The 21,971-nt window shown below is 38.5% G+C and overlaps 2 protein-coding genes across 2 annotated transcripts; both read right to left on the reverse strand.

The window, feature by feature from the left end:
* Positions 1-7,583: 7,583 nt before the first annotated feature.
* LOC146621625 (ras-related protein Rab-27B-like) lies at positions 7,584-13,244 on the reverse strand. Its single transcript, XM_085368675.1, has 5 exons — positions 12,967-13,244; positions 11,593-11,678; positions 9,217-9,320; positions 8,954-9,077; positions 7,584-7,828 (listed from the first exon to the last, which is right to left on the reverse strand). The coding sequence occupies exons 1-5, from the start codon at positions 13,213-13,215 to the stop codon at positions 7,639-7,641; spliced, it is 753 nt and encodes a 250-aa protein (XP_085224801.1). The 5' UTR covers positions 13,216-13,244; the 3' UTR covers positions 7,584-7,638.
* Positions 13,245-14,702: 1,458 nt separating this feature from the next.
* On the reverse strand, positions 14,703-21,952 carry poli (polymerase (DNA directed) iota). Its single transcript, XM_085368676.1, has 10 exons — positions 21,793-21,952; positions 21,553-21,672; positions 21,300-21,464; positions 20,059-20,205; positions 19,626-19,862; positions 19,201-19,379; positions 18,518-18,609; positions 18,302-18,435; positions 17,007-17,227; positions 14,703-15,557 (listed from the first exon to the last, which is right to left on the reverse strand). Exons 1-10 carry the CDS (start codon positions 21,884-21,886, stop codon positions 14,784-14,786), a joined length of 2,163 nt encoding a protein of 720 aa, XP_085224802.1. The 5' UTR covers positions 21,887-21,952; the 3' UTR covers positions 14,703-14,783.
* Positions 21,953-21,971: the final 19 nt, after the last annotated feature.

The raw sequence follows: 21,971 nt of genomic DNA on the forward strand, positions 1-21,971 counted from the left end.
CTTCTTACGGAGCCACTCCTTTGTTGCCCGGGCGGTGTGTTTTGGATCATTGTCATGTTGGAAGACCCAGCCTCGTTTCATCGTCAAAGTTCTCACTGATGGAAGGAGGTTTTGGCTCAAAATCTCACGATACATGGCCCCATTCATTCTGTCCTTAACACGGATCAGTCGTCCTGTCCCCTTGGCAGAAAAACAGCCCCATAGCATGATGTTTCCACCCCCATGCTTCACAGTAGGTATGGTGTTCTTGGGATGCAACTCAGTATTCTTCTTCCTCCAAACACGACGAGTTGAGTTTATACCAAAAAGTTCTACTTTGGTTTCATCTGACCACATGACATTCTCCCAATCCTCTGCTGTATCATCCATGTGCTCTCTGGCAAACTTCAGACGGGCCTGGACATGCACTGGCTTCAGCAGCGGAACACGTCTGGCACTGCGGGATTTGATTCCCTGCCGTTGTAGTGTGTTACTGATGGTGACCTTTGTTACTTTGGTCCCAGCTCTCTGCAGGTCATTCACCAGGTCCCCCCGTGTGGTTCTGGGATCTTTGCTCACCGTTCTCATGATCATTTTGACCCCACGGGATGAGATCTTGCGTGGAGCCCCAGATCGAGGGAGATTATCAGTGGTCTTGTATGTCTTCCATTTTCTGATGATTGCTCCCACAGTTGATTTTTTTCACACCAGGCTGCTTGCCTATTGTAGATTCACTCTTCCCAGTCTGGTGCAGGTCTACAATACTTTTCCTGGTGTCCTTCGAAAGCTCTTTGGTCTTGGCCATGGCGGAGTTTGGAGTCTGACTGTTTGAGGCTGTGGACAGGTATCTTTTATACAGATGATGAGTTCAAACAGGTGCCATTCATACAGGTAACGAGTGGGGGACAGAAAAGCTTCTTACAGAAGACGTTACAGGTCTGTGAGAGCCAGAGATTTTCCTTGTTTGAGGTGACCAAATACTTATTTTCCACCCTGATTTACGAATAAATTCTTTACAAATCCTACCATGTGGATTCATGGATTTTTTTTTCACATTCTGTCTCTCACAGTTGAAGTGTACCTCTGGTGCAAATTACTGACCTCTGTCATCATTTTAAGTGGGGGAACTTGCACAATCGGTGGCTGACTAAATACTTTTTTGCCCCACTGTATGTAATGGTAAACTTACTTGATTTAGGATCAAATTTAGCCAAGTAATTTCTGATAAGAGATCATCAAGTTTTGTTATCATCATGTATAAAAGAACCAATGTTTACAATTAAAATATTATCAAAATACATGACAGACTGGAGCAACAGCTCCATCGTTTTGCCAATTCATGATTAAATCCCAGATTTCTCATTTGTGGGATAATAAAGGTTTATTCTAGGTTTATTCTATTCTATTACCAAGTTTGAATATCGTACCTAAGCTAGTTTAAAACTTAGCTTACTAAATTGGGACCTCAGGAAGCCACTGGTCAAACCCAAAACATGGTAATCCCTGACCTAACCACTCTGTAAAACTGCAAATCTTTCACACATTGTCTAAAAATATTTACCCGTGCAGATGCAAGATGCTATTTTGTGAGTTTTAAAAGATCTGCCAACCAAAATTTATGATCCTTCAGAAGAGCCAAGCTATTTATTTCCGCTCTTTCACCACTCTTAATCAAACCTAAGTTATTAGGTAAAAATATTTATTTCACAGTTAAAGGCACGAGTGTTGCCAGAGTGGGTTTTCCACACAGTTTTAAGCTTAACCTTGATGGTTAAAATAATGTCGGACAAAATTTAGGCTGTTTTGGGATCCTTTTTGATGATTTAAAAAATATGCATTTTAAGTGATAGTTCACAACAAAACCCAAGAGTGTACGTATTTGACCTAATCCGAAATTGTCATGGCGGACTGTCTGCCATGACGTGAAATACTAAGACTGTATGTTCCAGTTGCTGCTATGTTATGTCAGATATCAGTGAGAAGATGCTGCCACAGTGGGTTAAATGTATACATATATAAACTACAGAAAGGAGTGGGAGAGTGAGGTGAAGCATCTAAATCAAAGCTTATATGAAAAATAGTCAGTCATGCTATTTTTAAATAAACAGTCTGAAATATAAAGTAAGTATAAATGCACCTACTATATAAGTGGGTAGAGTGTGTGGATGCCTGGGTGCGCTAAATTGACTATGGGTATGTGCAAAATGGAGCACAGATGTGCATGGATTGTTACTTTGGTTGGTTTTAAGTGATACGTGATAATTGTTTGTGGTTGACAGCAAGTGTTTCCCTGCAAACTGACAGGAAGAATAGTAAAAGAGGCTTCTGCTTCTCTCCCTCACACTCTCTTGTTTGCGTTTGTGTGTTGATATAAGGATTTCTGTTGGGAGCCATTGGGCACCAGCATGCATTGCTCTTGAATGTGGTGCAGTGCAGTGTTGGATTGCTACTTACTCCCAGAGTATTGGTGAGATTTTAGTGAAACAAGGTTAATTACCCCTGTTCAGGAGCCCTGCTGACTTCTAAGTGGATAAATGAGTACTTGGTAAATACTTCAGAGGGTTAATTACACCAGCGGTTCGCAACCTTTGGGCCACGGACCGGTCTCCGAGTCGTTTGGTATCGGGCCGCAAAAGTTGAGGCTTGGGTGTGATTTATGGAATTTATGGTTTTCAGAGTTTTTTATCGGTTTTATTGTTAACTCGGTTTCCTTGGGTCTTTTCCCGTGTGTTATGAATAAATCTTCTTGTTTTTTTGGTACCAGTACTGGTTTTATTTTGTTGTATTTATCCGCAACCCCTGAAAGACTGGTCCGTGAAAATATTGTCGGCCATAAACCGGTCCATGGCGCAAAAAAGGTTGGGGACCACTGACCTACACAACCAAATGCCTGAAGTGTTCATGAGCAACCAACCAACTGCTAAAAAAATGCTCAGTGAGGAAGTTGTATGTCTACCTTAAGTGTACCAGGAATTGAACTCTTGAGATTAAGAATCGCTTTTGCGAGGGTGTCCTAGGCCAAAATAGAAAGCACTGACCTAGCAACCTTGTGGAAATATGTGAAAATGTTGGTCGTTTCCAAACAGAAAAACCCCAAATCATCATTAGTAAAGACTTTATTATTGAGCTGTAACATATCTTCCAAATCTGAACGGTTTCGTGGTTAGCACACTGTTAGCTTAAAGGGAGTTGTGCATAGTTGATTATGCTAGCCTACTTAATGCTGTTTAGTGGAATGTAGTTTTGCTTTTACATGATATAATTTCAGATCTTGTAAGTTTATGTTTACACATTCAGATTGTTTCTTTTTCTCCTGCCTAAATGGAAACATTAGGGAGCTAATGTTAGCTAGCTAGTTACATGAGAGAGTCTAAGTGGGTTATGATATTTATTATTTACTAACAACATATTTATGCAACATGCTTCAATATGTATGCTTAAATTCTCACTTAGTAAACACAAGCTTGGTTTAAGCATACAAACAAATGTCAAAAATCATTTTTGACCAGGGGCTACCAGACTCGGACCACCTTGTGATGTAAATCATGGCTCAAGTGTGGCTTAAAACATCAGGAAATAGAACTTTTTTAAATAATAACCGATCTTGAGGTTTCCCACTATGTCCCAAACGACGATTGAACTTCACTATTTTGTTGACTGAAGAAATTTTCTTTATTCCGACCGTAACTGTATCAAATTCAATATTCGTGATGCAAGATAAAATGAATGAATGTTATATGGCTTATTGCATCTTGTACAAACAGCATGAAATATTTAAGTGGTAATGCATGTGAGGCACTAACAGATCTTTTAGGCTAGTTTTATACAACCTTTTTGAAGGGTAAAATTTAGTCATTTGCTATTGTTTGTATTCCTGGTGGTGTATTCCTTAAGAATATCACTGGTGTCTTTGTATGAGAGCTGTTTGAAGGCTAAAAAGAACGCTGTATTCCACATGGGACCAAACTTCTACAGATCAACTTAAAAATGAACAAGCTTTATTTTTTATAACTGTAGATAGTCCTGGGGTCTTAAACAGTCCACCTTATCGTGCCAGGCTGAAACAGACTGGTGGATATGGGGGTGAGGAAGACTGGACCCAAACAATAAAAGCTGGCCACATGACCATCCCATGACTCTGCAACATGTGCTCCTTGTTGCAAATTCCAGCTTAGGCTGAGGTTTAACACACAGAGAAATGCAGTCATGCACATTTACCATATGTAGTGTCTGTTCTTTCGTCTTGTTCAAACGAACTAATTCAAATCGTTAACTTGTGTGTCTAACCTTTAAATCACAGTGCAGTCACGACATTAAAAGCAACAACCATGAAACTGCACATCTTGTAAAAAGACAGCCAAATTTTAGGACTTTGATTGTTATAGATGTGTAAGAATAATTTAAGCAGTCCCTTCACTGAATGTTTTGTAGGTACACCAAAGACCATGTGCTTAAAAGAAATAATGGAAACTGATTTGTGAAAGCTCTATGAAAACTAATGGCAGTAGACAGTATAAAAAATGAAAGTGGCAGCCCTGCACACCTCCACTGATTTGTAAAGTCTGAATATGAAGCCTCAAGCTAAGTGTTTTCGCCGTGACCACCTTGGTGTTTTGAGACTGCCTGTGGCAAGTGAGGGCTGAATCTGGCTGCGTACATGTATTCTCATTGGCTAACGACTTGCAATATCCTGATCATGACTTACAAAACTAAACTATTGAGTTGATTAAGTAATGATAAAAATGTTTATAAATGTCACAGACTGAAGGAGCGAAGGGTGTTTTTCCATATTTCTATGTAATAGGACAGGAAGTCAAGGGAGTCGCCCCCTGCTGGATGCAAAAGGAATACAAGTTTGAGGCACTTTGGCTTCAGAACACTAGGGTAACCCCACAAACATTTGAGGTTTTTAGGGCTGACACTTGCCTAATGGCCACTGTTTTGCAGAGATTTCCCTAATTAACTACATTTGTAGAATTTCCTTGTAAAGCTATGAATGTCCTCCTTCAGAGTTATTTGTTGGAAATATCCAGTGGTATACTGCTGGGCACTTCCTCCTCTAAGAAAATTTCTCGTAACATTAAAAATCAATGTGCAGAATGTGTGTAAAATATGCTGATGCCAAGAAACTCTGTGATGATTGTATTCCAGTCAGAGTAATATATATTTTTTGTGCATTACAGTATGTTTAAATGACCAGACAGTGATGTGCATTACCTAAACATTAAATGTGTTTATTCCAAATTGAGCACTATACAGGATTTGTTCTTTAACAACCCTTTAACATTTCTGTACTTGTGTTTGATCTGCATGGCGATTTTGTTCCATTATGCTGCTTATGTACATGTTGTATAAAAGTCATAAATCATGTAAGTGACTGTACTATCCTGGTTGTTCGATCAACAGCAATCATCCAAGTAAGAAACCATGTCCTACAGTAAATGTTTTTTGATTATATTCCATGATAAATATACATTATGTGCCTGCATATTCCTTCCATCAATGCCTCAACGTGTCAAATAAACAGTATTTTTCTCTGGTATGACCCATTTGGAGATTAAAATATTTTTTTTAAAAAGTAAACTAACAACAACTACATAAACTAAATGAAATTGCTGGCTTTGCAATATATTTACACACACAAAAATCTTATTCTGCTTGAAATAGTGGCTACACATAAAGTCATATATACTTTACATGTAGAGACATTTTTATTGTCCCTGAATTTCAGCTTCTTGCGTTTTTACTACTGTTCCATGCAAGATTCCTCTATTTGCAAGATGCTAAAATGCTCAAAGGTTTTATTGCATAGACTATTTCACACTGTTATTAACCCTCCAACCGTTCCTGAGTGGATTTGCAGTGGTGCTTAGGACACACATAGACTGTATGTAAGTGGCTAGTGAAGTCCTCTTGTGAAGCCCCACACTGGGTATTTTCACCATTGCCATCACACCTTTTTAAAACTACACCTTACCAGCCCAGTGTTGGATCTGACTACAACAGGATCTACAGTTTGTAAATCAAAAATCTTTAATCACAAATGTTACATTTTAACATATGAACTTCTGGGTGTGTTTAATATAACTGGAAACTGCCACAAGCCCATAAATTAATCAAGGCCTTTTCCCCCCAAAACGTCTTTGGAACGGGAAGTCTTTTGGAATTGGCATTCAGAGCCAGAGACTATGTCCATCTTTTATATACAGTTAGTGGATTTGGATAATTTTAACTTCCACTTTTAGACAACTTTCCTCATATTATCTGTGACTGAGTGGAATCATTGACTACCAGCTACCTGAGGCAGCAAAGCAACCCCAGACCAGATAATTTCCAACATCATGCATCACACTTGGTATGACTTTCCTCTGGAAAGCACCCTTTGGTCTTCTCTTTCCTAGATTTTGTATGCCCAGAGAAGGCTTTTGTCTTTATCAGCATTCTGAGCCTCTTTGGAGAGTAGACATGTACGCACTGGCACCAACAGTTACCTGCACATACTACGACTGAGTTTTGGGGACTATATTTGCCACTGGTATATGATTTACTTTACAGTGGAATGATTATTTCAAAAGATTTCACAGGATTCTGTAGAAAGTCTGAGAGTTCTTCAGATACTCACACCGCACATTTCAATGACAAAAAGAACAACACACCCAAGATGTCAAAGGTTTAAATAAGACAGACCACATGTTTAAATATCACTGCATAAAGTTCTTCAAAACACTAGCAACCCAACCACCTAATTTTACACTTAAAGAAAGATAAATGTATCAGTGTGTACTTACTTTTTCTATCTGTCTTGTATCTATCTATATTTTTAATCATTTTTTTGAATTATAAAAATTACTCTGGGGCATTTGTTTGAACCCATATCTTTATCTGTGGTGTGTTTGTACAAACATGTCAAAAGAGCCAATATTCGACCTGTTCACAGAGCTGTGTAAGTCTTTGGACCACTACTTTACTTGAAAATGGGAATAAGGGCCAGGAATGTTTTTCAAACAGACATATATGGAAATGCAGTTTAAAAAGTAAGAAATTGAGTTTTCAATCGTAAAGAAAGAACTTGAAAGACACGGGTATTGACTGGTTATTTGCCAAGTTGTTTCCTATGTGTAGACACAATACTGGCTCATCTGTTGAGTTGCATATTTTCCGGTGAATGATTATAAGTCAGGCTAAAGTGGCTTAAATAAACATTCTTCAGATAATGTGTTAAAAACAGCCAGTGTCCAAAGAAAAACTTTGAATGACCTTCAGAAAGTAAAGACCAACATAATAAGAAAGTTTGGCTCCTTGGATGCAAAATATAAAGAAATAAGGGGTTCAAGACTTTTACATAGTACTGCAGTTTTTTATAAGTGGACATACAGTTGTTTCATTTTGCAGTTTTCTTTTATGTTGTTTCTGACAATACAAAGTGTGTGAATAAATAACACTAGAAGACGAATTTATACTGTAACAATAATAACGCTTTAAATGAAACTTTCCAAAGCTCTTCTCCTTTCATGTACAGTATGGGCTTATATTTTGCTTGGTTTTAGGATCTCAAATGTCTCATTTCACAGGCTGTTGTAGATCTCGAGAAAATGGTAGGATTTCAAAATGCAGTGATATATGGTGTAAAAGAGAAAAGAGGAGCTGATGGTTGCAACATCAGCAGGCACACCTGCTCCTCACAGATGCCTCCTCCACTTCATGGCTGGAGACGGGGCTGCCATTGGGTTCTGAGCCTTGGCCCCCGTATGTGCTCTGCTCCATCCTCTTCATCACCAAATTCAGCAGGGTGGTCACCGCCAGGTCCACATCAGCACCCGTCACTGCACTCGTCTCAAAGTACGGGATGCTTAGGAGAATGTGGAACAAAAAAAAACAAAAACATTAGCTGATCTTAAAAATGATTGTTTTACAATCCAAAATAAGTCTTTGCTGTAAAAGTTTTTTTTACAGATCCAAGATCAGGGAAAACTGTTGACCAGCACCATCTTATGGTGACAGAATTAAAACTAGATTTCCATCATCTTCAAGGAAAAGAGAAAATAATTTCTAATCTGAACTCATTAACTCATCATGAACCTGTGGAAAACACAAACTTCTAAGTCACAGTTACCAGATGAAGCTATATAAATATAAAATGATATTAAATTTAAAATTTAAAATGGCACCAGAGTAGTGATAGAAAACAATTTTAATAAAGTGTCATTTCGTTTTGGTTTGGCTAATAATGTCTTTCTCAGCAATTAGGCTATAAAAATATAATGATCCCACTGTCAGTTTGTATTTGTAGGTCATGCTGAAAAGCCCCTTTGGGCTCCAGCTTGGAAAATGGGGTCTCGTTTGGGATAATTCACACTTCTGGCTCAAATGAACTCATCAGTTCAGGCAACCACTTTCATCTATTCATAATAATGGATATTGTGTACAAATCAGCAAAAAGTCCAAAAGTTATCCCCTTCTCATCTGTCATTTATAAATCTGTAGGAAATCTAGTAGGACACACTGGATGTCTTTTTTATGTTGCACACTTGGCATCGTTACTAGAATCAGGTGATAATGTATGAAGGCCAAGAGAAAGTTTTTTGAGAGACCTACTAAAATTGGAGAAGCTAAAATGAGTAAAAACAATTCATAAAATAATAATTTACCACAAAACAATAGCAATAAAAAGGTTACAGTAACCTTATATTTAATGTGGTAGAACGTCAGGTTTAATAAGTCTTCTGAATATTAAAAAAATAAAACAGGACATAAGATCAATAAAAGTCATACACAAAACTGTAAACTGTTGTCACATGAAGTTTGGTTATTAATTTAATACCATGGCAGTATTGATAAACAAACAAACAGCAGCCATAATTATGTTTGCGCAGAGGAAAGAAAAATGAAAAAACAAGTATGAAAGTACACTACTATGTCTCTTTATGGGTACAGACATATTTTTATGATTAATACAGTGTTTGTAAGGCCTTACCCATATCTGTCTGCCAGATCTCTGGCTTGCCTGGCGTGAACACTTCTCATGTCTCTGACGTCTGCCTTGGTACCCACCAACACCACATCTGGACTCTCACAGTACGCGTTGGCCTGCAGCTGACCTGAAACACAGAGGAAGTCACGTAAAGCCTCAGCATACATGAGAAGAAACTCAGAATCAGTCGAGATTATTATCTGTGCAGCAACATAAAACTAAATATATTGATTGGAAGCAGAACAGGGGGCTCAGTGGAAACATACTCATCCAGTTTCTGACATTGAGGAAACTTTGCTGATTGGTCAAGTCAAACATCAACAGGAAGCCCATGGCATCTCGGAAGAAAGCTGTGGTGAGGCTGCGGAACCTAAAGAAAAAGCAGATTTTTTAGAAAGCAGATGTCAAACTGACATGTCTAAGCACCTGCTGAATGGATTTAAATACAATACAACATTCATGGTCCCAAGAATCCTACTGGCGTTTGGGATTTCTGTAACTGCATCCCCAGCAGACCCACAAGGCTAAAATTGTTTTTTCTTAGCACAGACTGTATATAAAGGATGGAAGATGTTACTTGCATTGTTTCTAGGAGGTAACTACTCTGGTTCCAAGAAGAGAAAATAGCTTTCAGTTTGGTTTTTCAGTGGCCTCAGCAAAAGTTATTCCAGTTTATGGTCTTTATCACTAGTTTCAAGTCTTAGCGTAACATTAAGTATGATGATAAAAGCAGAGTATGCTTTAGCCACTACCTTATGAACGTGTGGGTTACTTGATAAAGTCTGTGCCACCTTGTACACATGGTGTCTGGTTTCATAAAGCTATGATGGAGAGGGCTCAAAGAAATAGGACTTCAGTAACAAGTGGGTGACATCAGAGTGGCTACACTAAAGTAAGAACTATGCAGTCCTGATTACACCTTTAGTGCTTCTACAGGAAGGTAAGTAGCAGCAGGGGGCTGCTAATCAAATACATTTAATCAACTGATCATCAGCAAGTGTGAGGATCTCTTTAAATGCAGAATCTATTGCATTTTGCTTGTCTGGAGCATTGAAGGGTGAGTTAGCACAATCCTACAACCTTTCTCAGATCAAACAACAAATTCAGACAAGCGCCAAATTTCAGACTCTACAGGCCTCAGTTAGCATGCTAAGGTTTACAGCGTTGGGAAGGTTACTTTTAAAATGTATTCCACAACAGATTACGGAATACCAGCCCCAAAATGTATATTGTAACGTATTCCGTTTCATTACTCAATGAGAGTAACGTATTCGGAATACTTTGGATTACTTAATATATTATCATGCTTTTTACAACTACATGAATGTACTATTGCTGTGTGATTTATTACTATTACTGAAGGCTACTCGCCATACCAATACTAACTAGATTTTTAAATCTTAATATAAAATGAGAAACAGTAGGGTGGACATTAGGTAAGGCTGCATTTTTTGCAGCGATCTCATATAGAAAACTATAAAACAGGTCAGCGGCTCCGAACCGTAGTAAAGGGACCTCTGGCTAATTCGTTGGGTTCTGTGTCGGGCTCATAGCCGAAAACTAGCTTTACTTTGTTTTCTGGGTGAACTTTGCGAGAGACAGAGAGAGGCGTTGAAACGCGGCTCCAACTGAACTTATTGTTGTTTCGGAGGAAAACACGAACGCAGTGTACAGTCGAGCCTTAATAGCTTACTTACAACTGGGCTCGTCAGGCACTCTATTTGGCTGCAGTGGTTATTTTTATATTTACATGCTTCCAGCTCCTGTTTCTGGTCGGTGACAACTTGTACTTTTCCACTCTTCTTTTTCTCCCTCCCTTGCACACAGACAGATAATGAGTATGGCAGTCCATTCTCCCTGCAGCACGGACTACACTGCCCATGAGGCTACATTCTTTAGGGCTATGCCTGTAACACTCTGCCTGTTGCCTTCATATTAAATAATGTTTTGAATAATAAAGATATTCCTTCACATCGTTGTATGGGGCTGCAAGTAGGGGTGACATGGGTCGTGAGATTGAGACACAGACAGAGTCTCTTAATGTGATTTGTTTGGGTTCCCACCAGTGTGGAATTACCAAAAATAGAGAGGGCATAGCTTAACATATAAAGCAGGAAAAGACCGCTGTGTAATCCATTTATTTCAACAAAGTAACTGTATTCTGAATACCGGCACATGTATTCCGTTACTCCCCAACACTGAAAGTTTGTGACAATACAATTAGCAAAAGACTGAACAAGAGTTGTTCTCTCTAAAAAGAACATGTCAGAACAAATGACAAGATGTCAGGAACAATATCTTTTGGACAGATGACACCAAAGCAGAGATGTTTGTCCATAATGCACAATATAGTGTTTAGCTTGGAGGAAACCAAACACAGTATATCAAGGCAAACACCTTATACCACCTGTCAAGACTGTTAGTGGAGGGTGAAGAATTAAGCTGGTTTTGCAACCACATCATGTATCATGTGCCTGACAGCTAAATTTGGACATTCCGGACTACATAAACCAGGTGTGAGGAATTAATTATCAGGTGCAAAGAGTTTTAAAATGATAAATAATGCTTCGATCCTCCACACACACACTTATTTATGAAATATTAACTATGAATTATGAAACAAAGAAAAATTTCATGATTACCTCTCTTGTCCTGCTGTGTCCCAGAGCTGAAGGTGAACTTTGAAGTTCTTCTCAGTTGCCCCATCTACACCTGTCCCCGTATAAACCTAAAGCAATACACAGAGCCCAGTAATCAACTCAAAAAGTTCAAAATGCTCCACATGCAAACCAAATTACACGATTTCTATTTTACGTTTTGTGTCATTTCTTTGGATTAGCAGGATGCGTGGACGGATGCAACACAGTTACACTTATGATAGGGATCAAGCAAAATAGATAATTTGATATAACAGGTCTACTTTATGGACAAAACTCAACGTGACCATAGCTGTACTGGCAACATAATACCACACTAATGTTTTCGTTTCATATAAGCAGCTAATAGAGACGTCTTTTTTCTCTTGGCTACAGACTTGACTACAGAGATTTTCATATAACATAAAAACCTAGCATTTTCAGTATAGCTGATTACATCAGGAAAAATACATTTAGGGTTGCTACTTCAGCTTCAAAATCGTGGTTTTACTCACTAAGGATTTACAGGATTTCATTTTGTTCTTTGTTATATTTTTTCAAGAAGAAAGTATTAAACTTTTGGTCTGTAATTCTCTACTTTGTTTTAATTATTTCCCTAAGACGAGTTTGGCATGTCTAAGTGTTTATTAGACATTTAGTTAGATTTTCTTCAATAGATTATTACCATGTTACTAACAACCTGAGTTAACACATTTTTTCTAACAGACGATGAAGCCAGAAAATAATTTTACCCTCTATATGCATACTTTTTCTTTATTATTGTTTTAAGTAAGAAGAACACTCTCAGATTGAGATAGTTTTTTAGTCCAGTGAGTATTTGCAGATTTTTCTTTGTCTTTCTTGTAAAATTTAAAATAGTTTCAATAAATGTGAAAAGTTCTACTAAAATAGAGCAACCTGAACGCCTCAATTTATTGTGACTTGCTGCAAGAAGTCAGTGAAACAAACAAACAAACTAACTAACAAAAAAAGACCACATATGACTGTTAACACAAAGACAACAAAAACATTTTAAATAACATTTGATATTAAAGATGCAGATTTCACTGGTGGGGATCAATATTGGAGGGAGTCTGGGGGTCATCCCTTCAAACATATCTTTGCTTCTTTTATATTTCCTACAATATATCTCCACTAGAATGCTTTCTTGACTCTAGTGATCCCACATTAACCTGACAAATAATAATTTGTTGTGTACTCTATTAAAAGTTAATGGCCACTTATTTCTGTATCAAACATTATCTGCCAATTATTATAAAATACTTAAAAAGATAAATGTGTAAAAGGCTTACCTGGCCTTACTGAGTTTTTGAAATGTTTTTTTTCCCTATAATTTAAATACCATTAACATGTACTCACCACTCTCTTTTCCCTGAAGTCGATGCCCACTGTGGTTGTGAATTTGCGGTTGAACTTGTTGTCAGTGTACCTGTAGAGGAAGGTGGTCTTTCCCACTCCTGAGTCCCCCAGAGCCAGCAGCTTGATCAGATAGTCATAGTCCCAGTTAGCCATTGTACAGCTGAGTGCCGAACCTGCCACAGAGTTTAGCTCACAGTACAACACTTTGCTGGTTTTCACATGTCCCAAACCATGAGAGCTGAGACACATGTGGGAAAATAACAACTTATAAGGTTAAATTCTTCAACCTAAGCTGCAGTTCTCAGTCTGAGGCTGTAGGACCATCACACAGGCTTAGCAGGACGTCATAACTCCCCACTCATTAGGCACTGATCAGAGAAGGACTAGCACATGACTGGAGCTGGCTTCCACATGAGCAGTCAAATGCCTCTCCAGAGTTTTCTCTAACTTTGCTTAGCAAAACCCAGCTTGTTTGGCACACAGAAGTCCTTTTATTGACTTAAAGAGCTATGGGCAGACAGCTCAGCAGTGCATGACGCAACTATGTCATCGCAATGCTTTGCTTACACTGTCAGCTGGGGCTAGTCCAGTAAAGGCAGGATGGGAAATCCCATTTAATGATGCCAAATAGTTAAAAGTATTTTTCTTACTCCCTTATGTACTTAAAAAAAACTACATTAAAAGAGATATTACTATATCTTACTCTGTGCAATCAAGTGACAAGGATGCTGCTTAATTAACCCTCTAATGATTAACAAAAAGACTGACTAGATTAACACAAAACATTACTTTAGTAATTTTCTAAATAGTCCAAACATCAATACTACACCCTCAGCACACACAAACCATTAAAACTTTAAAATCTTACCAGTCTACGTGGAGAAAATGAAAACATCCGTTCACAAGTTGCACCGCTTGTTCTTATTAAATAACCACTATCATCATTCGATGGTACATTGCATAGCCTGAACCTTTCCCCTGTGCTACATGTGATCCAGGGAGGAGTTTAATACCAGCTTCTGCTGTGTTTACAGACCCTTGTGTTTTCCGCTGTTATTTACGAGGAAAAAGGGCTCTTTGAACACTGGATCGTCTGTGGATTTAAGTGGAAATGGTCCAACCAAAAAAACGGGCCTCACGTCTGGAGGCTCAGTGAAGTAATCCTGCTTCTAAAAACAAAGCGGCCTGTAGACGTTTTTAAGTTCTATAAAAGGTTTTATTTCTAAAAAGGAAAACTATGTCACTTATATGTGCTGTGGTACAAAAAAAAGAACTTTAAATATATATCAATTGTCAGCACTGTCAGGTTAATCAGTAATGTCTGAAGTGAGGCTTTCTGCTCATACTCATTTTTAAGGTTATAGTTTAGTTATTCCATTATTGAGCTTAACTACTGATCATTGATGGAATCAGTTAATTTCCTCCTTTATTGCTGGGCAGGTTCTGTATCTTTTCTATATATACTTAAACAGTTAAAAGCAGGATTAAAAGCTTAGTATACCCCTCCTTTTAAAGTCCCCCTTCCTTTACGTGAACTACATACAGATTGGTTGCCTCTCACAAAAAATGGTTTGACCATGTTTAATATGAACATCTACCATTATAATATGTTGTATGATAGAAAATATATTTTATACACACGGTAAAGATATCACACAGTATTAGATATCAATTATTTAATGCTTAAGAAAAACAAACTTTCTGACATTCAAGGTCATCTGAGTCAATTTAGGTTATAAATTACTTAAGAAAAGTTGCTCAGTTTGTTCAACAACCCAACATCAAGAAAACTTTCATTTATCTTCGTGACATAGTTTCTAACTGGGTTTGAAATACTTGAACAAGTTGTTGGCCTGGCTGCCTTTTCCTGGAGCCTTTCTGTCTTTGGACATCAAGCTTTTTCCTGGTTTCTTAGATGAGGAAGTCTTCAGAATTGGCTTCTGCTGTTTCCACTCAGACATCAGCTCCCTTTGAACATCTGGCGGAAGCTCAGAAAACACCTTAGGGTCCACATTTCCCGGGAACTCGCAGTCAGATAACCGGGGGAATGACAGACCCCCTTCTTCCATGACTTCTTCTTCTGGGAATGCGCTTGTACCTGCCTTCCCCTGGTGATTGACGGTGGTCACTCTGTTGGAAGAGTTCAACTTGTTTGCAGCATCTTTTGTGTCACTAATACTTTCTGAGTCTGTAAGTGTCTCAGGAAGTTTGCTTTTTGATGTGCTGGGGACATCAGTGCCTGACTGGCTGCTAGAAGTGCTGTACAGGGAGCTCACATAAGCAGGAGATAACAGCTCCTTCTGGATGTCCTCTGGAAGAAGCTTGAACACCTCCGGGTCAACATTGGGAGGCAACCGTGTCACAGCGTTAGCAGTTTCGTCAGGGTCGCACCCAGCTGTACTGCAGGATGCATTTCGAGTCTCTTCTACAATGACAGCAGAGTTCTGTTTCCATCGTAACCCGTGTAATGGTGCCTCAGAGCTAGAAGAACTAGAAGAGCTTTGTATGGCGGGTTGTTTATTGTGTTGAGTAATCATGCCATCTGTGCCAAACTGATGATCCATATCAATACCCTGAGAGGAATCAACACACTGGAGAATGAAAGAGGAACAAAAGTGAAGTGAGGAAATTCAGAGTACTAGCACATTCCTTCCAGGAAAGAAAAATCCTGCATTAGGTAACTGGGCAGTGTGAAAGAACAGCCTTTCTACTGACCAACATTAATTATTTCTTAAGAACCCTTCTAATACCACTTTGACTTTAATTTAATACCTATTTCATGATCATGATGTTCAAAGTAGAGCCAATATGGCCTTAAATACATTTTTCAGGACTTCCCACTGCTAACACAAAGCAGCGTTTTCATGGAGTTTGGTTACATATGAAGTCCACTCAAGTTAAACATGTTTCATGAAAGCCCATCAGCTCAGACCACATGATCTGGATAAATTATGTCTTTAATGACATTTTGAGGCAGAACATGAAGGAAAGTTTCAGCTGTCATTACTTATTTAAACACAGTTCAGTTTTTCTTCGGAATAATAAATTTGGCACCTAACAAAGACGTTTTGTTGCTACCTAAAAAGAAAATCGCAGGGGTTGTAATATTTTAAGTGGGCTTTCATTTCCTCAAGCATGGCCAGAAATAATGTGCGGACCTCTCTTACGTATGGTTACACACACTTATTGCCTCAAGAATATGATGACTAGTTGTGCTTACGTCCATACTTGACCCTGAAAGGCTAATTTTAAGTCAGGAAAAACTCCTGAAGTTGCTCTGGAGTGTTTTTAGAAACCCACAAATATTTGCCCCTAACAGCCAAATAAGAAAGAGGAGTACTGCCAATGGTGGTAATCAGGTTACAGTAGCATATTTTTAGAACAGGAAATCCAATGATTTCATTACATCAATTTGCCTATAGTGATGTGCCATGGTTTCCATGGCTGGCTCAATATCTCTGACCCATCAGAGTATGGACAAAAATCCTCTGGGTGTCTATAACATTAGGATGCTGGCAGTGGATCCTCAGTGATCCAGCTACTGCAAATCGTAGTATTGAAATTGTCGAGTGCAACTCTAATGGCGCTTAGTAATAGGAATGAAAGAAAATGATAAATAATTCCTGCCATTCAGACAAAATTAAGAAACTGTACAAATGGTCAAGTCCTAGCTTCTCCTTGTCACAAAGAAAGGTAAAATTAATTTCTTTGGGCTGTTGAGACAAAATAAGACATATTAAGAGTGACTGATTTGTTTTTTTTCCATTATGGTTTGACATTTTATAATTAATTAATTAATTCATATACTAATATGATAGAAAATAAAGTTATTTGCAGCCCTAATCAGACAGAAATCAGATCCAACAGTTTTTATGAGTGATTCTGAAGGCCTTAGCGGGCAATCCAAAAAAATTCACTTTTATAGGCTACAGTTAAAAGATTTTACTATGTTTTTTATTACAACCCCTTTCATTTTCCTTTTTATGGAAAAATCAAACTAAGATTATCTAACAGTGTTGACAAGCCACGTTACATTTTACCTGGCACTGCGATAAGACGGCCTGGGATTTTTTGGGAGATGTGCTCTGTGAAAAGAACGATGTTATCGAGCCCTTCCCGGTGACGGCAGCTGCTCTGGTCTGCAGATTACTGAAGCAGACGTTAATGAGGGTGAGGTGGAAGGGGGCGCCGCAGTCCACCATCCTGTAGAAGAGTTTCATGGCCAACGGGAGCAGCTGCATCACAGCATCATCACTGCTGCCTATAGACGCATTAGAGAAAAACTGTTTTAATGGAAAGAGTTTTCCTAACTGAGCTGATTTTAACTGCTTTCATTAACCAACTAATTAACTGATTAATTTAAATTAACGTGATTGAAGACATTACCAGATATTACAAAGGCTCAGTAGATATGGTACATCTAGACTTCTAGTTATAGTCAGACCTGGATGACTAAAGCTTTTCATTATGTTTTTGTTTAGCGAAAAAGCAAGAAATCACTGTAAACCGACTTAAACTCAAAATCAAAAAAGTTTATTTATGCTCTGATTTTGACTTGAGAAATCAACTTTAGCAACTAAAGTCTGCAAGGTTAAGCTCCTTCCCAGCGTAGCCTGTTTGTGTTGGGTAAAGGCGCACAGTGAGTGCTTGACATTTTTGTCTGAAACTAGGAATATTCATTTATAGTTAGCCTGAGGGGAAACTGCTGAATGCTGACAAAATCTCGGGGAAAAGGATGTAGTTTTCAAAGGCAGAGAGCCAGGACAAATATATTTTTAAAAAATGTATACATTGTTTAATATTTTGGCTACGTTTTATTTTTTGACTCTATTAGAGAAGTTTTGCATGCTTCACAGTTCAAACTAAACCTTATTTTTTCCTCTAAAAGGAGGCGCTTTGTTAAGCAGAAGGAGGAGGAGCCTCCTGTGTGATGACCATTTATAGAGATATCTGCTCAGAGTGACATTGTAAAACTCTAAGTGGATGATAAACAGCTTTTAACAGAGCATTTGGAGCAATCTGAAATCTGAAATGTTGGATCAAAGGGCTCATCTAGAAATGATCTTATTTTGAGGATCTACCATTTAGCAGTACATGTGTGACAGAACATAAGAAAAGGATCTGTAAAACATTTATGAGAGAAGATTTTTGAAAAAACAAAATTTAATTATTGACAAGGGATAGACAGAGTGGGTAACTCTTGCTCTTTAGGCAAATGTGTAAACCACTATAGTGTGGAAGCACATTTTTCAAAAATTTATACACAGAGAAAATTAAAAACCTGATAAAACCTCTACAGATATCATTCTGAGCTCTCCCTGACACGTGAGCATACCAGAGCTGATCTTCTGTCCAATGTGGTTGGGGATCGGACACTGCCGGCTCTCCCGACTGAACCACTTGTTGGTCGTTGTGTATTTACGGATTGTGAGCCTGAAGGTTTGAGGCTGCCTGCCGTCTTTGCGCATCCTGCTTTCAAATATAAAACCAAAGGTAAGATTAAGGAAGCCATCCCCCTGTGGCGATTCAGCTTTGAGCTGGTAAAACAGACCTTTCAACCAGACTGCTCAGAAGTTGTTGTGTCTTCTCTGAAACTTCTTTTGTTGAGGACATTTTTTTGAAAGAGTCTTCATCACTGAGAGACTGAAACATAAAGAGGAGAGCAATGCAGCCAAGAAATGTAAAATCGTTTCCCATCAAACATGACTAGAATTAAAGGATTTCTACGGCAATTTACATATTAAAAACACAGGAATCAATATTATTTATGAACTTCCATTTTTACTCTTCATCTGCTTCCTTAAAGGTCACTTCTGGATTTTTTTCCTATATTTTAAAACTAAATAACTATGGTTCACTAAACTGAACTGGATTGCTTAAACTCAAAACGCCAAATTAAAACCAAGTCACTGATGTTTTGTTTGAATACTACTAAAACTTATTTATCAGTGAAGTGTTTAAAAACATACAACCTCACACTATATAAGCTGTAGATAGCAGTAATTAATTTCCAATAGTTTCTTATCTTGTAGTACTGCAAGAGTTTCTGCACAGCAAAAATGGGGGCCTGAATAAATGGAGCAAACACCCATTTATTCATAAATCTTTATACTGCAGCCGCTCCCTGCTGATCATCAGAAAAAATGCAGGTTGTAGCTACAAAAAAGAAAAACTCATTTAGCTTCCCGACCTTAGCTTTCTTAGATACCGGGAATCTCAGATGTCGCATCCTACCTGAGGGGCTCCAGTACAAGTAACAGGTGAGTCATCAACACCGAGGGACAGATTCTTCAAACGCTGAGCAGTGGGACTTCCAAACTCCTTCGCCAGGTCATTCAGAGGACACAGCTGCAAGTCTTTTACACTGACCAATCCCAGGGCTTGAAGTCTCTTAGCAGTTTGGTGACCCACCCCTGAGAATACAAGATGGCACCACAAAATATATTGTCAGGCATATTTAACACATGTGACACACAACAAAAATGCATCAGTGAGTTTTGGATAAAAGCATCTTTAATTAAAAATGCTCCAAATGTTAAGGACAACAGTGTAACAACTATACTTCATTAAAACTCAATCTCGATGCATATCATGTTATGCATTTCTGTTCACCTACCTGCCATCTACTGATGATTAACTATCTTTTAGAGCATCTATACCTGGCACTTTGCGGACACTGCTTAGGCAGCCCATGATGTCACTGATGTTTTCTGGGAGCAGAGTGGTTTGCTGGTTGGGTTTGAAGGTGCCTGAAACCAGTTTGGCTAGCAGCTTGTTTGTGGCGATGCCAGCACAGCCGGTCAGGCCCAGTTTGCTGTGGACGGCTTCTCTGAGCTCTGCTGCAATGTGTGAACCTAAAGCCAACCTTGGGTAGTTACTGGCTTTAACATCTGCACCTGAACAGGAAGGGGAAAAACTGTGGGTATGAGCACACGCGATACAGTTTAGGATCTGCAGGTGAGTTGTTCATGAAGAACAAAACTGAAAGCACTATGCAAATATCTCACGAGTTTGAGCTATTTTTACGAGCCATTTCCCAGTTTCAGTGGGCCAGATGTACATCTACACTTGAGAAGCACAAATGTGACTTACTTGGATGATTGTAGACGTGTCCTTTAAATGAAAAGTCTTCAGTCTTCACTAGCTGTGCAAGCCTTTGTTCTACCATCTCAGTGACGTCCATGAAGTTTTCATCAAATCCAAGCCTTTCCACGAGAGGACAATAAGACATCAGCAGCTCTGGATGGCAAACAAGAAAAGGTAAATATATACAAACGGTTATCAGATGAAAACATCAATTCCATTTAGTTTCTAATAACCAACAAGGAACACCAGCAGGGTGGTGAACCAAACAGTGGGTTAAAAACAGTTTACATTCTTGAGTAAAACAATTGCTGAAATGTAGGAATTAGAGATTTTAGCAGTTTAGTCAAAAAGGGTTGTTTTCATTATGAATTGTGGAATTTAAAAGTTGACCAAATCATGATTTTCTTTAAGAGACCGACTCCAAAATTTGATATCTTGTTGCTTTAAGCAGCTCACTATCTAATTTGCTTGCTACAAGCTGAAAATAAATCCATGTCATAGAAACAAACACTAGTCACCGGAGAAAAACGGCATCCCAGATAAACTTTAAGGGTCACGTCACCATCTGGCATAAATGGCTAGTCAAAAGAAGTTACAGCAAGGCCCTCTTGTTACCCACATCTTTCAGTCATGTGAAAGGTTTTTACAGGACTGCAAATCAAATGCAGCTGATTATTTTTTCATCACTAAGTGTGACAACCTCTATAAAAAGCATTCGGCACAAATCAAGGATGACTATTTTTTTCCAAAGCGGAAATATTTGGCTGTAAATCACAGAAACAGCATATTAGCACAAACATCTTATACCAGCTGTCAAGCATGGTGCTAATCTGGGCTTGTTTTGCAGCCACAGAACCTGGACATCTTGGAGTCACTGAGCTGACCACAAACATCTCTGTATACCAAAGTATTTTAGAGTAAAATATAGCATACACAGCAAAATACAGGAAAAGCCTGGCTAAAACTGGGTTATCAACATCATAATAATTCCAAGCACAAATCTACAGCAGAATGGCTGAAAAAGAAAAGAATTAAGATGCTGCAGTGGACCAAAGTCCAACCTGATTGCTATGGTGCGACCTTAATCTCCATATTTAGCCTGACCTTCCAAGCTTCTTTTATTGCAGCAACTACAATTTCATTTTCTCAGAGTACACTTTAATATCATACTGCACACTACGACAAAAATTACTTTATTTACTACAGAGCACTATTTTCATGTCACACTGGTGTGATACACTGCTTACCTGTCATTTTATATGACATCTCTCTGTAGTGTGTGAGGTCTTCTCCTTTAACCAGCACCAGCTCAGGACATTTCTCCTTAGCATCAGTCACAGACATCAGCTTGTTGACACCCCTCTCCCTTGCCACATAGTTACAGGTGACTATGATGTACTTCTGCTGTATACCTGATGATATGAGAGTCATTTGGAAGCTTTGGCACAAATGTTTTTTTACACTTTTTTCTTTTTCAGCTTTTATAGCATGCAAGTTTACCTAACGGGACTTCTCTCAGTGCAGGGTTTCTGATCATTTCCACCTGAGCATAGAAGCAGTCTAGGTCAAAATGCAAAATGACTTTGTGTGCAGGTACTCGCGTTTTACTGATGCTTGGTCCTGAAACACACATTATATGTACAACAGTTACCATATCTGGAACTCTGAAAGTCATATGAAAGCAAAGAGCAACTGTCAGATTTCAGTTTCAGACTGCCTAGCTTAAGTTTCCAAGTTTACCTGAAGCAGCAGCAGCAGGGGGGCTATGTGTCGGTGAATCCACGAAACTGTTCCTCCACTCGTTTTCATCCTCCTCATCCTCGCTGTTTTCCATCTCAAAGCTCGTAAATGTAATACATTTTGCTGAAATATAGACTGCTACAACTACTGCTGCTGTTGTTGTCGTAATAGTTCTTTCA

The sequence above is a fragment of the Diplotaxodon limnothrissa genome, linkage group LG12, assembly GCF_057381915.1.
Source record: "Diplotaxodon limnothrissa isolate DT_005_m linkage group LG12, D_limnothrissa_male_GT1.1, whole genome shotgun sequence".
Taxonomy (NCBI): Eukaryota; Metazoa; Chordata; class Actinopteri; order Cichliformes; family Cichlidae; genus Diplotaxodon; species Diplotaxodon limnothrissa.